Source organism: Dufourea novaeangliae, unplaced genomic scaffold (assembly GCF_001272555.1).
Source record: "Dufourea novaeangliae isolate 0120121106 unplaced genomic scaffold, ASM127255v1 scaffold21, whole genome shotgun sequence".
NCBI lineage: Eukaryota > Metazoa > Arthropoda > Insecta > Hymenoptera > Halictidae > Dufourea > Dufourea novaeangliae.
In genome coordinates this window covers 3,585,200-3,601,548 of record NW_015373910.1, presented here as the reverse complement: position 1 = coordinate 3,601,548, position 16,349 = coordinate 3,585,200, and the positions used below count along the sequence as shown (strand labels likewise).

General features: G+C 40.5%; 1 protein-coding gene across 1 annotated transcript in view; it reads left to right on the top strand.

Moving 5' to 3' along the window:
• Positions 1 to 15,823, top strand: part of LOC107193979 (liprin-beta-1) — a 117,866-nt gene extending 102,043 nt beyond the window's left edge. The window contains 10 exon segments of the mRNA XM_015583527.1: positions 656 to 872; positions 1,261 to 1,528; positions 2,186 to 2,533; positions 2,960 to 3,083; positions 3,785 to 3,929; positions 8,827 to 9,022; positions 11,265 to 11,291; positions 14,062 to 14,082; positions 15,278 to 15,493; positions 15,590 to 15,823. Coding sequence (XP_015439013.1) covers positions 656 to 872; positions 1,261 to 1,528; positions 2,186 to 2,533; positions 2,960 to 3,083; positions 3,785 to 3,929; positions 8,827 to 9,022; positions 11,265 to 11,291; positions 14,062 to 14,082; positions 15,278 to 15,493; positions 15,590 to 15,823 — 1,796 coding nt within the window.
• The last annotated feature ends 526 nt before the right edge of the window (positions 15,824 to 16,349 follow it).

Here is a 16,349-nt window from a genome sequence, read left to right as displayed (position 1 = left end):
GAATCGTCGTTCTGTGTCGTCGGTTATTAATTTATTTACCTATTCAGCCCCGGCGTGGTGTAACACATACACGTATCGGGGTTCTATTATTCCGTGGTTTTGTCCCAACAATCGGCTAATTGCCTGTTGTTATCGTCGATGCATGCGCGTACACGTGTTTCAGACAGAAATATTTAATAAATGGGAACTGTTGAATAAAACAGCGTATTGAAAATAATACATATACCAACATTTTATGCTGTGATATCATCGATACGTGTGAAAATCATACACGATAAAATCATTGACATTTTAAACATTGAATAATATTTCTTTGTATAAAATTTCTGATACATCAGTTTCGTTTTCAAAAAAAAAGCGTAAGGGCTGTGTGAAATACAATAAAAAACAAAACTTTCATTGGATCCAACGAGTTTTCTATTTTATTCTGAACCCAATAAGATGCTTAAGAGGGAAAATAAATTTCTACAATTGGTCCTGTCTTTATAAATTACTTTAGAAATCTTATTTTTGATAATCATCGTTATAAGAGTGTACTGACAAGTCATTTTAACTTGTTTGGTAGTTCTAGAGTTAAATGTATACAAGTGAAAAAAACATGGAAATGCTTGTGAAACGGCCAGTCAATTTATGGTTGAATATATTTCATTTTCAGCAGCGACCACGCCGAAGGATTGCAGCCCGACGTTGTCGCCCCTGAACGCGTTCTCCAGGTCCATGGACAACTCCTCGTTATCGCGATCGGTGGAACAGCTGTCGAGCCCGTTGGAATCCGAGCCGAGGCGAAACAAACAAAACACACCTATCGCGGCACCTGTCGCGCACTCTCGTTCGTCCGCGACCCGCGGGGGCACGTGGGGTTCGATTTCCAGGTGAGAGAATCCGCCCTTTTCGAGGATCACAGCGAAACACGAATTTTAAAACTTAAATTAACGAATTTTAAAAGTTAATTCATAAACTTGTAGTTTGTCGTGTTTATCGATTCGATAGAAATAGATATACAGGGTGCCGCACCTAACGCGAGCACTTTCAGTAACTCATTTGCTTTTGATTTGCATCTGAAATTCTGAATTTGCATTAGCACTGATCCCATACTTTTTTGGCCAGTAGTGTAGTTGCAATTGGTCGTTGTAATTATAGAAATTTAAATGTACGAAAGTTAAACGGGTCTGAATGGACCCAAGTACCGGCTTCCGTGTACCAGAAAAAATCTGAAGTATTATAGGAGTTAAAAAGCATTTGTTTACCGTCGTTTTCCAGAGTTTTCGCTCGGTCACGACATCGAAAAGCGGCGAACAATTCGAGCGGCGGTAGTGGAAGCAACGAGGGCTCCGATGGCTTCGATCCGTACAGATCATGGTCGCCGCTCACCGAAGAAGGTTACGCCGAGAAACTTCGTTTGCTTCGTGAAGCCGCGTCCGTGCCCATGGAACGATGGAGGGCACCGACAGTGCTGGCGTGGTTGGAGGTTGCGCTTGGTATGCCGCAGTATGGCCCACGATGCGCTGAGAACGTGAAATCCGGGAAGGTAACTCATTAAATTATCTACAGGGTGTCCTAAAAAGATTGGACAAGCGGCAACGTTCATATTCCTCATGCAAATACAAATCGAAAAGTCCTTTACCGTTTTGTAATCTGAAGCTCCGTTTTCGAGATATTAGCAGTTGAACGAACTCTAATCAGCTGAGCGGTTGGACATACATACGCGCAGACGTGTAGCAAGAATGAGGATAGCTCTGGGTTAAAATTACGATGAATAGACTAATGATTCTCCACCCCCTGACAAGTACTCCTTCATGTGGCCCATGCCTAGAAAAATTGGGACGAATGGAAAGAGTCGGAGGTTAAAAAGCTCCCCGGGTAGTGTTTACCCTAGCCCCAATTGCGGGCATTTGCAAAAGAAAGTATGCATGAGCCGAGCTAAGACCTTGGAGGGGGTTCAAAAACGAATTTACGAGGGTCTGAAGCATTTCTGTCTATCAGATTATTGTCCCAGCGCGGACCCCAGTTCAGGACAATAATCGAGAGGCGTTTGTACCCCGTGTCATAGGGGGAATCTACTTATATATAAATGAATGTATTAAAAACATTGAATTTTTTTTAAGAATTCACATAAATTATAATTGATCAGTTCGAGTGACTGACACCGCGATTAAACGATCCATATCCTCGTCAAACTGTTTAGGTTTTGCTGGAGCTAAGCGACGCCGAGTTGGAAGCGGGACTGGGGGTGACGCACCCGCTTCACAGAAAGAAATTACGTTTAGCTATCGAGGAGCATCGACATCCTAGTCTTGTCCGATACCCATGCATTGCTCAACTAGGTCACACGTGGGTCAGCTCCGAGTGGCTGCCGGACCTTGGACTCGCACAATATTCCGAGAGCTTCGCCACCAATATGGTGGACGCGCGGATGCTCGATCACCTGAGCAAAAAAGAGCTCGAGAAGCTTCTCGGGGTGACCAGAAAGTTTCATCAGGCCAGCATCGTGCACGGCATTCATTTGCTGCGAATGTTAAACTACGATCGACAGGTAAGATGGTTTCCCTCGAAGGATCTGTTATATCAAGTTATTCGTCTGAATATTTGGGGTAAAATTATTATTATTCTGTGGTGCTGTCCATGAAATAATAGTCACCAGTTTTTAACCCTTTCGTTCCCACTGTAGCCATATGGCTATATTCTGCAGGTATTTTTATATGAAATACCTTTTCATGTAAAAGTCAATTTAACAATTTGCAAAGTTGCAAAGTCGAAAATAATTATTTCGATCATTGATTCATCTCCCCATAAATTTGGGACAAAGTAAGGTATGCAACAGAAACACTTGAATTATTTTCAATTATCAGAGAAAGATATTAGCGTAATTATCGTTATCCGTTCGAGAATTTACTACCTACGCATAAATGTGACAATGGAAGTAGCTCGAAGGACTCTTTTAAATCGTCTTCCACGACAGGCATTAGCAGTCAGAAGACATCAATGTGAGCAAGTCGACACGGATCCCCTGGTCTGGACGAATCAGAGGTTCATTCGGTGGGCGAGGAATATCGATCTAACTGAATACGCTGAGAACTTAAAAGGTACGTTGATAAACCAGCCATTGAACCGAGGAAAGGGGACAGAGAATTCTAGTTATCCACTGTCTACATAAAAATTTTAAGAGGTCCAATCACTAGATAGGGTGTCAAAAAATAAGTTCACCTCTACCATTAATCTTCAAGTTCGACACCTTTTCATTACAGTTTATTAAAAACACTAAAGAATATATTTTTCCTTTATATTACACGAAAAATATTCAAAGCATTATTTTCAGTTATACATATATTGTTAATACTGACTGATCCACTTCTTCAGTCGAATATTTCCTTCTTAGTCGACTAGAAGATGTATACATATAGCACGTTTTTCACGTCCAAAATAATTCTATTAAAAGCATTAGGTACGTACTATTTTTCATAAATAAATAGATACCCTTAACAAATTAGAAGAACCTACGTAGGTCAATTTTTTTTATTTTAATAATTCAAACTTCTCGACTTTAGCACTCCTCGATCTATAAAACCATCGTTTCTTTTATTAATCTCACAACACCCAGAAAAAGAACGTTAATTGCACCTTTCTCAATATTTTTTTATTTGAATAACTCAAGCTTCTCAACTTCAATCATCCACTATTTCCGTAAAGACAAGGACAATTGCACATTATCTCCACTTTGTGTATGTTTATCACTCGAAACAACAGGGAATCAAATAACAGGAAGCTCGATTAATTGCCAAACTAGATTCGGGTGTGCACGGCGCTCTGGTCGTGTTGGAGCCATCCTTCACCGGCGACACGATGGCCACAGCATTAGGTATACCGCCTGCGAAACACATGATCAGACGGCACCTGACCGCCGAACTGGAAGCCCTCGTCGTTCCAGCAAGGTACACAGTCTACTATCATCCAGAGGCCACATTGGACAACGCTCACTAATCGACATAACGAGATCGAGACCGAAAAAAACAAAAACACGATCCATCGTTCTCGAGTTTCCATATTCGACTTACCTTTCCGCGCGAGAGACAAGACATCTGAACATTGATCCTTGCGAATGATAACAAAAAATGGCACCATTGCTGATATTCTTTTACTAGACATCTAACGAACAAAGTAATCATTCAGACATCCCCGACAATTGAAACAATATTAATTATTATTGAACAATTCATGTACAGAATAATGGTAACACTCTGAAACACCATGGACATAATGTCACGATGTCCTCTCTCGAGCTTGACCCACCGTATCATAGCTAAATTACTTAAAAAAAACAGATAATATATACGCGTTCGTTCGAGCACTAGATCGTACAGCTTGTCGAGAGAAGAATCGACCGGTAATAATTATATTCAATTCCACGGAGAAGTACCATTCTCGTTAACAACGGTAAAAATGGTCCAACGAAGCCTGGACAAGACGTGGACGACCTAAAACTGTAGAATCCCGTGGATCGTTTTCTTACAGTCTTCAATCAAAAAAAAAAAAATTATTATATATAACGCTACTATAGGAACGCTCGCTAAGTGATTGTCAATTATTTCCATTCGCGATGGAATATTGTCGCAACGTTGTTTCACGAAACGATATTTACTAACGGTTATATCGGTAAGCACCCATGGTATCTCCGTTAATACGCTCGCGGTTACACATGTTAGCTTCGAAGACGTTGTTATTGTATAAAGTCGCGGGAAAGAAAAAGAAAAAAGGAAAAGTACTCGATAGGCCTCATTTTTTTAGAGTTTCTACTTAGCGTATCGTAAACGCGACACCGTATCCGTTCACACAGTTTTACCCATCGAGACAACTTGTAGTCCGATATGTACGATGATCGAGTCTCGAGTTTTTGTAAATAGCAACGGGCGAGCTTATACAAGTATATTTGCATCGGTATTTGTAAAATCAGCATCGAATCTCGAAGCACTTTCAAAGACACGAAGTATCACCGTTACGAAATTGTAAACAGTACGGTGTCAAACGCCGAATTATTTGCAATTTTTTTTCAGTGAAAAATTGTGCTCCTGAATATCCTATTACCTCAAGTGTGCACGTGACAAGCCACTGAATACTCGACAATATAGTGGTCCCTCGTTAAGTGCGCGTGAAACGGATCCAGACACGCGAAGATAACGTGGTGTCGTTGAGATTCAGGCAACGCGTGGCGCTGGAGTCAACCGTCGAGAAAGATAAATTAAAAGTCCGATGGGAAACATTGACATTCTGCTACGGAATCAGTAGTGTCAGTAAATTATTTCATTGCCCTTGTGTAACTTAAAATATTTCAGTTGGGACCAGACTCGCCGTAATCGGAGAAAACTTTAATCATGTTTCGTCAAAGTACAAAATTATGAAAATTATATTTTCCATATATCAGATTTATAACATTAGCTATTTTGATTGTTCATAAACTAAAAATTAGTGTAATGTGTTTAACATACATAAAGATAGATATCTGAACGCGTACAACAAGGGATCACTGTATTAAGTACTGAAACGGGACTTCCGAAGCACAGTTGAGTTTCCCAGTGAAACGTGGCTACACGTTACATAATATAAGTTCATTCAGACATTGACATCAGACAACAGACATATCATGAACGTCTCGGAAATTACGAGTACCGAAACGACGAGGGTGGAGAGCATGATAAATCGAATTGATTGACAGACGAGGTAAATGTACAATAAATCATCGATGAGTGTTCGAAGGCTCCGCAGCGCTGACAAGAAAAGATCCCCAGATGTAACGCTGACTTTTTAATGAGATTTTCTTTTTATGGCCATTAATTTATGAATTATTTAATGTTCTGTGCCGAGGAGCCTTCTAATACTCATCGAGGATTTTCTGTACACGCCAGTCTAGGCAATCTCGACCGACGAGGTGGAAAATTTTAATGATAAACCGGTCGAGCTCGCCCAGCACTGGACTTAACAATAAGTACTCATTCCGTGATACACACGCCATACTTGGATATATCGGGAATACACACACGTAAATACAATACAGTACAGTCGACATAATGTACATATACAAACATACTCAGATGAAGTGATTATTGGAACATTGTACTCGGCACCGCAGCAATTCGCTGGGTCTGCAGTCCACTCGATCGCGGATCCATCGGTAATGTCTTTCATAACTGAGACGTAGCCCACAGCTGCCGCCTGCACTGCACTGCGCTATGTACAGCACACGTTAATTATTAGTAATTCTGGTGTGATCCGTGGCACTCCATCGAAACGATCAATCGACGAGAACGTCACTTAAAATGTATATACACTTTGACCAAATATTTCAACAGGTTGTCGATTTTATAAAAATTGTCAGGGACCATCCTGTAGGCCAGGGCTGTCCACTAATGAAGCTCCTCCCTTGCTCTTCGAATACTTGATGTAAAGTAACATAAATAGAGAATTCTTGGATACTGACATACTTACAGAGATATTTGACTGTAAGACATTCAGCTAGATATCTTGCACATCGTTCACCAAGTATACCCTGTTTATGGGTATAGACCAAGGCAATGGAAGCAAAGTTTCATAACGGTAGACAGGTGGAAGTGTCCAAAACTGCAGAGTTTGTGTTGGACAGCTCCAATTACAGGTTGGATACTCCTAATCTTACAAATTGAAACTTGTAGAATGGGTTCGCGAAGATTTCCTTTCCTTTTTAACAAGGCATTCAACTTTGTATTTAAAGAATCCATTTTTATTTCTTCTTTGATGTGTACGAAATGAAGATCGTGTTTATGTGGAAACGAAGTTACCATCTTCCTATAGTTAACCATGGATTACACCAGTATGCATTATGGTTCCTTTTATCTTTTTCTGATTTGCCAACTTTGATATTTACATTTTTGACTGTTCGGTGTTTTATTCCAATTGACCAGCCGGCCCCCGATGCGTCTCGGTCGATCCCTTGCGGACGATCCTGCGCGTCCGGGTGTCCGGCGAACATTATATACATTCTTCTATATCGATGGTGCACAAAATGCTTGTGTATGTATATTTATGTTGTAACTAGATATTCATTATGATCAATCTGATCCTATCGTCGAGCACTTGCAGCGAGCCACTGTTCGATTTAAAACACCGTTCTCGATCACAGTTTGTGTGACAGAACGGATTCGACCCCAACATCTCTATTCGTGTCCTCTGCACTGTTTTTAGAGCAAACCTTCTTTAACCTCGAAACCTCACTTTTTGGCCCAATTTCTCTCACCGTATTAAACCCACATATTTAGAAACATCACTATCGGTGTAACTCCTTGTAATTTGATCTTTTTTTACATAGAAACAAATTATTATTTAAATTTATTCTTCAAAGTAATCCCGTCTGGTTAACGAATTAAACATGGTACCATTCGTTACGTAGTAACGAGAGGTTTTTATAGATATGTATAATGGTTTCTAATTAAGATGTTAAAAACTTCATACTCCGTGACTATTAACTTTCAGTTGCAACAATATTTAACAGAAACATCTCTTTTCTATGTTTCGTATGCAGTCATTTCAGAAAACATACCTTGTAACACCTTGTATCTTACACACCCTGTAGAACACGTTGAATGATCTTAGAATCAACCTACTCTCCAAGGGTCAACTCATTGCGTACGGTACTCAACCTTTTAAAATGTTCGTTGCCAGTATGAATAGAGATAATTACATAACTTCTACTAGTCGCGTAATTAGAGTCAACGACTTCATTCTATTAATATGCCTACACAATAAGCATACTATCACCTTGGGTGCCAATTTACTACTGATTGAAAGGGAAGCAACATATGCTGTGGCTCCAAGCAGAGTAGCCAGATGTAGCTACCTTTGAGCATGAACTTTTCAAATTTTTGCAGAAATCTAAGGGTCTTCTCTCGCTAGAGCACTAGAGAAATGAGTATGTTCATCCGCCATTTTGGGTCCAGTGGACGGATAAGTCTACAGAGGGTCCAGGTTAAGGCTTTCCATTGCTTCCTCTCTCCAGAGGACCCAAAATGGCGGATGAACATTCTCACCTCTATAGTGCCTTTTAACCTGGACCCTCTGTAGACTTATCCATCCACAGGGCCCAAAATGGCGGATGAACATACTCATTTTCCTAATATTCTAGCGAGACAAGACCCCTAGATCTCTATAAAAGTTCGAAAAGTTCATGCCTAAAAGTAGCTACCCATGGCAATTCTGGCTCCAAGGGCCAGTTGACAAATGGCTCCGATCAGAGCCGCCGGCAGCGAACGTCTTAATGCCCTAGGAAACAACGTCACGAAACAATGCCAGTATTCACTTCACGCGACGACTGAACTACCAAAAGCCGACTTAGCTTAATTCAGCAGATCGTGAATGTACCTATTTAGTAAAACGGAATACCTGAACAAGGTATCCCACGATCCATACGCAATCCGTTAACATGATTCTACCCCCATTACTCGCACTATCTCCTAAAACGAAAGCACCTGTCCCAGTGGCGGACAAACATAAGTGAACAAGTACAAGTGACATAATAATATTTATTTCCTTTGAAGGGGCGGTCGCATCTATCGCCCCTTTCTGGATCCGCCACTGACCTGTCCCTCGCGAAAGACACGTATTCGAGATCGATGTATTGCAATCAACCGAATGGGAAGAACAGAAAGAGGTTCGCTGCAAACCGTGCCGAACGTGTGTGTGTCCACGGTGTCACCAAAAGGGTATGTGTGTGTGTGTGTGTGTGTGTACATATAAGCGGTCTCTGGAGGCTGCTGCGTGTGTACGCAGAAAGGCGTGCATGAAGCGTGGTGTGCGTGTCTGTAGAGGTCAGCTGGAGGTCGTCCCGAGGAACAGCGCCGGGGGCGGCGGTGGTCGTCCGATGAGCACAGTGAGCGCTGGCGGTAGCCTCGGTCGTGGAAGCAGGGCGCTACACCTTCAGCACCATCAGAGCTCCATGTCGGCCCTGCACATGACTGCCAATCACACCGGCACGGTCGATAGACGCAGATCCAGCCTGAGGGTAACGTACCGTATAGATTTACCGACCTGGTCCATACGCGACTGCACCGGGTTCTACCGTCACGAGCAAACTCGGCATCCTCTATGGGAAAAATTAAAGGTAAGTGCCTCCTACCACTTGGTAAATTTATTTCAAGTACTGAAATAAATGTTAAACCGCATGTTAATTTGGCATAAATTTCAGTAACTCCCGAGATCAAGTGATAGAAGGCTCTTCCCCTATGCCACTATTTCCCATAGCGGAAACTGAGTTTGCTCGTGAGGGTACTCGATGGTGCTCCTCCTTTTTATTTAGCGTACTTCTTTACAATTCGATCTTGCACGGGGTATACCGAACAATTCTTGGCAGATCGCTTCTCTTCCTTGGAATTCCTCTTGTCGGGTTAGTGTTCGGTGATTGTAGGATTTTGTGTTCTTGGGGATTTGTGTTAATGGAACTTCTGATGAACGTAGAGGATTTTAAAGTAAGTCTGATAAAAGGAAACTTGAAAGTAGAGGGATAATTCTGATAGGAGTTGAAATGAAAGTGTAGAGTAACTCTGACTGGTGTTGTTGCTGGAGAAAGCACGCGAAGAATGATGAATAGTTGGACAGAAATTGTGTAGTGTAGGTATCATTTTGTAAATAGTTTATGCACTATAGGGGAGATACACTTGTGTCTATAGGTATTAGATCACGTTTTAACTGCGATATAAATCCGGATAATATTTAGGACAGTTTTGTAAGTATTAAAGATGTATTTTTATTAGGAGATATTAGAAGTCAATAGGTAGCTTTTACACTGACATGAGATGATAAACGTGCAGAATGTGTAATGTATGAGATATATTTTTTGTAGTCGGAATAGGTGGTTTAATAGTTATGGACAGGAGTGTATCGGAAGATGACTAGGGTGGACAGAGTAGAATGTATTTAGAATTTCCTGAATGATTTGCGATGCTTCTAAAATTATGTCGTTAGCGAGTCGTTTGTTTAAAAACTTTACAATTAACTTGTAGAAAAAGAGGAATTTTATATTCTTAGAGAAGTTTTACGAGCAGAGTGTATTTCAGCACCGTTACAAGTTGGACAATCCCGTCACGCGTATCCGTGAAAATTTTACTTCCGACGAGTCTAATAAGCACATAAAAAGGAGACTAATGTTTGTTGATTTCAGTAGTTATCTATGGAGTGGTACTTTTCAAAGAAATCGCCAGATATGAAAACGAAGGGACATCAAATAGTCGGTGACGATTCGATACGTAACGGGATCATAAATAAGAGAATAAATATTTGAGCCGCATTGGGCCAGTTACAATGAATAAACCTAAATAAAATGGGATGTTCATTCGAGAATAGGTAAATATTTCCAGCAAACGAAATTACTCACCAGAAGCAATCTGCCTTGAATAACACTAAAGTGTCGATTAATACGAACGGTCATGGATGACTTTCTTCGCGTTTTAACACCATTGTTGCATAACACATTCGAAAACAATAATATTCAGAAAGCCATCGTTGACGATATCATAATGACACTATCACGCATAGAAAAATCACGATCGATGGTCGCTCGAGTTTCACGCGTCACGGTCAAAGCTTTCACTCGACGAAAATACAGTAACTGCGCGATCTTTGTCAGCGTACGAAACTACTCGAGCCACCGTTTTAACGAAGAACTTTTTCTTACCGTGCACCATTTCTAAAACTACTAGAATCACCGTTAATTTATCTCGTCATTTCGTTTCTGTACATATTGACTCTCTTTCTATCTCACTCTCTCATTTATTTCTCATTGGCACGATTGCATGGCATCGCTTTTATACAGAGTCGCTCGCGCAGTATTCCGCCAATAAGTGTACCCTAAACTCAATACATCCTGAACACGCTTTTTGAACCCATATCGAGCGGAGCGCATGATTTTCATTGTGGATACAGATCGAGGGAAACCAATCAGGTTCTAACCCAACAATATATTAAACCTTGAAACTTGATCGTTTGAACGAATATCCAATGTTTCTCCATTCGTTGGTCTCCACTCCGATGATCCTCTCGGAAGAAACTTTTAATCTTATTGGCTGACATTTCAATTCGCACAGATGTAGAATACATTATGTTCTGATACTTTCTGTCGACCAAAGAGTTAGACGATCTATAACTACAAACGTGATCGAGCCTCGGCCCGATAAAATAGGTCGAAAGCTGTGAGCTATGAGCTCGACCTAACATTAATCATTGTCCCTGCATCCTGTGGATCGTCGCAGACCTGCAGTCTTCTTTACTTGAAAAAGGTTCGGTATATATGTATATATATGTATACGTATATGTAATCTAGATCTATATTAATCCATTGTTTCTTTCGCATACGTCTCTTGTACATTATTCTATCGTCGTTTGGGCTCCGACGAAGTTTGTCTTTTAACGAGTCTCGGGCTCTCGCGTTCAAAGTTTCCACGACGGAATTACCTGCCGGAGAAATCATATTTACAACGGTTTCACAGAGAGAAAGAGACAGAAGGATATCGAGTTCACTTGTTCCGTTTGAGGGAACGTCGGACTCTAGCTCCCCCTCCCCCAGGTACATCCGTCGGGAAACTTCGGAGCAAGAATTCTCTGGGAATGTGTGAGGGGAGATAGATTGTTCTTATTCGCTCTCCACAGACGTGTGTAATGTTCTATTTCAATAATACCTTGCTTTTGGATTGCTGGAAAAATATTTCAGAGCACATATTTAAAAAAAAAGACATAAATGTAATTATTAGGTGTACCAATATAATCGACTGTATTTTTGTCAAATATTATTTTCGAAGAAATCAAAAGCCTATGCAGTTCCAGTGATATTTGTCCACATTTTTCAATGTTCGCCGCCATTTTGAAAGCGGTAGACAGATGTTTTAAAATGTATTAAAAGTTAATTGTCCGTTAAAAAGAAATAGTAGATTATTTATTGGTAATCCTAATGTTATAGTATTAATTTTACACAATTTTTGGCAATTGTATTTACAGGGTATCCCACCCAACGCGAACACTTTCAATATCTCACTTGTTTTTTAAGATACAAAAAAAATGTGAGGGGGACGGTATTATTTGGTTAGAAGGAACAAATACTACGGTAAACAAAAATTGTTCTCGATTGTTCTATTAATTACTATCACTTCGCTCGTTATTCCATGCAATTTATTATTTCACAGCCTCTGCAAGGCCTCTGCAACGGAACGCAATCTATCGTCACCTCACAGATTCCGTGATTTTCGTAGAAACATAGTAGATACTCATCGTTATCTTAGATCACCCAGGAAAACGACGAGACATCGTCATTAACAAACGATTGGCCCGAAGATGTCTCCTCGTTTGACAACAAAACGTCTAGACTTCAGCGAAGTGTCTGAATACCAGCTTGTTTCACTTGTTTCCGTCGATCGTGTACGTCGCTAAGGAAAATCAATATTCGACACTGCCCCGAAGTTTAAACAATCCTTCGCGAATTACGACCTCGATTGTGCGGACCTCGAAAAAAAAAAAAAAAGAAAAAATACGGGCGAGAACAAATGAATGGGATCGATCACACGCGGGGAAAGTTTGTCTTCTGCGTTCGTCCCTAATTTTCGTCGATTCGAGGTGAAATAAATGAATTGCTTTCCGTTCGATCGTGAATCGTTCCTGATCACGGGGAATTGACGGAAGAAAGAAAGACTGACTTTCGGGGTACGAGAGTGCAATCGTAACGCCCTTAAATATAGAAAGAAAAAAAAACGCAACAAAACCACGAGATCTACCCCCTCCAACCTTCCTATACTCGATTGTCTACCTGTAAATCTTGTTAACCCACGTTGACGTGTTTCCTCTCCGACGATCGCCAGCGGATATTACGATTTTCAAAAAAAGTCTCCTATATCGTTGCGGGAAAGTGATAGTCGGTCCCGCGACGTTCGCAGAACACGAGCTTAACTTGTTAGTGAAATCTTTAGGAAAAGCTGATCGATATTTTCCAGTCGTAATTCATCGATCCTCGCGCATTTTCCAAAGTTTCTCTTCGTACAGTTGTCCGTAGATTTTTATTTTTATATCGTGACTCGTTATTTCTCCTTGGAGATTTCCTTTGGTGAAGTTTTATTTTTATCATTTACTAAAGAAATTATTTTTTTAAAGTTACATTGGTTAATCTAGTATACATATATTCATGGTCATTATTAAATTTAATAGTTGTTATCCAATATCAATCAATAATTTAGTTGTTGTTTAGGTCTTCTACATGCCTCTGGCAAAATTGTGTATGACTTAACCCAATGTATTTAATAAATATATTACAATTTATATTTCGGTACTACATTGTGAATATGTCGTAATACAAAGAAAATGATCATGAAGTTTAACAACGATTTTACTTTTTTTTTATTGAATGAAGATTACGAAACTTTAGTCAGCAGTTTCTTTTAAACATTGCTCTATAGAAATACAATTAGAAAGAATTTGCTTACTTTATAGTCATATTATTGGAAAAAATGCTTCATTATGATCTTATTACAGCATACAACCGGTTAAGAATTTAACGTAGATCTTTTTTTACATTTTTCAAGTTATGTAATTGTTGTTAATCGTTTTATTGCTGTTTCCTTGTGATGCTGATTATTTATTTGTTATTTTTCGTTTTCATGTTCACTGAATCATCGGGCTCGATGAATTACAACCGAACACGATCGCGATTCCTCGTTAATCCTTGACTATATTTTCCCTCAAAGGGCTGACTGTATCGCCGCCACACTGTAAACACTGTACATAAACGATAAAGAAGCAACAAAAAAAAACAAACAATCGATTGCTACCATTCAACCTTCTCATGTATGTTAATCGGAGTGTGTCCTGTTCCCAAAAAAAAAAGGGCACATTATTTGTAGTGGATGCCGCGTTAAAACGATAAATGCCCCGCAGACGCTCGGTTTTTAGCAATCTAAACTTAATTATAATAACGATGACGATGCCATTGTGTAAATATAAACTGATGATTTCAATGTGGAAGTCACGGTGTGGGTTCTTAATCGACCTTGTTTCGTCCTTTACTAGTTGTCGTGGAAGAGCTCACAGGTATGCGCCCATCATCATCTATCGTCGTGTACCATATCATTGATATATTCTTTCATGATTTTCCTTCGATTCTTAGTTACGCTCTGTCTCCGTAGCCATTCGAGATTTTCTTTTAAACACCCCGTGTAAACATTGAAATTGGCTAGTAAAACACTCCTGATTTTCTGTATAAAATTCAATTAATGATTGAAGCTTTACTGTGGAACAAAATCTAAGAATACTGTATAACAAAATAAAAAGGGTTTGACAGATACTTGTTATACGATTAAATTCCTTTTACATTTTTCTTTAATCGAAATTGAACTGTAACTCGGTAAATCATATGGATCGCTCAATTAATCAGAGAATCTGGAGCAATGTTACGTTTTAGCCAATTTCGATTGATTACTAGTTTCGTCCTACTTTTATTATCCGCTTAATAGCAATTAGTTTCTCATCCATCAATTGAAACGTCGTTTTATTTCTTTTTTTTTTCTAGAATATAAAAAGTTTAGTTAGAAATAAAAGATTAGTCGGTAATCGCGATCAAACATTCTGACATCGCAATCCCATGCTTTATGTCCATTACAGAACTGCTAAATAATCGCTTCCCATCTGATTCCAATTTTTTGTTGAGCCAATGGACGTTGAAATATCCTCCGCTATACCGTTGCACGCGCGTCCCCAAAACAGACGCTCGGTTCCACAGCCGTTCGCCATTTTCTCCGCCTAGTGGTCACTCGAAACTGTTTCGAAACTCATATACACTCGACGTTTCAGTCGCAATTCGTCCGATTACAAAAAAGAAGCAATTTCCAACTGCTGAAAAATGTGAAAGTAATAAGACTCAGATTCGAAAGGTTTCAACATTTTTCACAAACAGCATATTTACATCAGATCCTGAGTCAGTTCCACACTAATGTCAGATCATTTTAGCGAGCTAATAAAGTATTCTCTTCTTATTTCCACCTTGATACGAATATCTGATTTCAGAAGAATTTTAAAAAACAGTACCACAGCTAAGAGGTTAATTATATTTAGAATAAATTACAATTTTTCCAAATTTACGTATTTTATTGTTATATTACAAAAATTCGTTACAACCCCCTATCCTCTTTCACCGAAGAGGGCCCTGAAAAGTTTGACAGCCCCACAAAAATTTAAATCCGTGTCTGTCGATGACCAACAACTCTAACCACGTCACCTCCTTTCGCAGGGATCGTTAAGTCGAGCCTTCGGTCTGCGGCCCAGGAGCGAGAAGGCATCGCCGTCGTCGTCCTCGGACACCGGAAGTCTAGCCAGTCAGTACATGAGCAGCGCACGGAGCAATTCACCGCCGCCGCCGCAATTGCCACCGAGACCAGTCGCCGGGAACAAGAGGCACCGTAGGGTGAAGAGCATAGGGGACATCGACTACATAACCAGCGCGGCGGTTAGCACCCCCGTTTGACAGGAGGGTAGGCCCCAGCATACGGGGCCTTATCGGAGCCTTAGTGAACGCGGCTACTCGTCCTCCTACTCGTCGCAGTACGGCTCCTATTCCGGCTACAGCAACATTCTGCCGCCAGGGGAACAGTACCAATACCAACACACTGGTAACTACTATCAGCTGAAAGGTGGTTATTACTCACCACAAAGCACCGGCCCGCCTTTCCCAGGTGTTCAAAGGTACGGCAGCCTGGCCGAGGAAGCCTGGTCCTGCACCACGAAAGATGATCCCGCTGCGAACCCAAAGACGAACCCTAGGACCTACTTAGCCTAGGCTCAACATGGACCGTTATTGCTGACGATCTACCCGGTCCACCCTGGATATCTTCGTGGGTTTTTATTGTGAATCGTTGGAAACGGTTTCCTTCTGAATGATGTACTGTGTGGGATGATTGTGGGAATTATGGAAATGTGTTGGATACCTAGCTTGGCAGACGGATGCTATTATTGCAAAGTCTCTTTCTGTAATGACGGATCGGTGATCTTATAGTAGCAGTTCCTGTTTTAGTTACGGAGCTAACCCACCGTGATCCGACGTTTGTCGGTGGCAGAATCTTGAAGAGGGAACAGTTACTAGTAATGATCTGTAATTCTTCTTTGTTGGAGCTTCTTTCTGAATTTGGGATCGTTAGTGGATCGAAACGGAGGAACTATCGAATTTAATCGAAGCGGATCCTGGAGTTTTCGTCGCCACTTTTCCTCTTCGTTATCTTGAAGAATATTCGAATCAATTTCGATTGATTTACAACGAAGAACGTCGGTGTCGTGTAAGAAGATGCTGGTTTCACATTCAGCGGGGA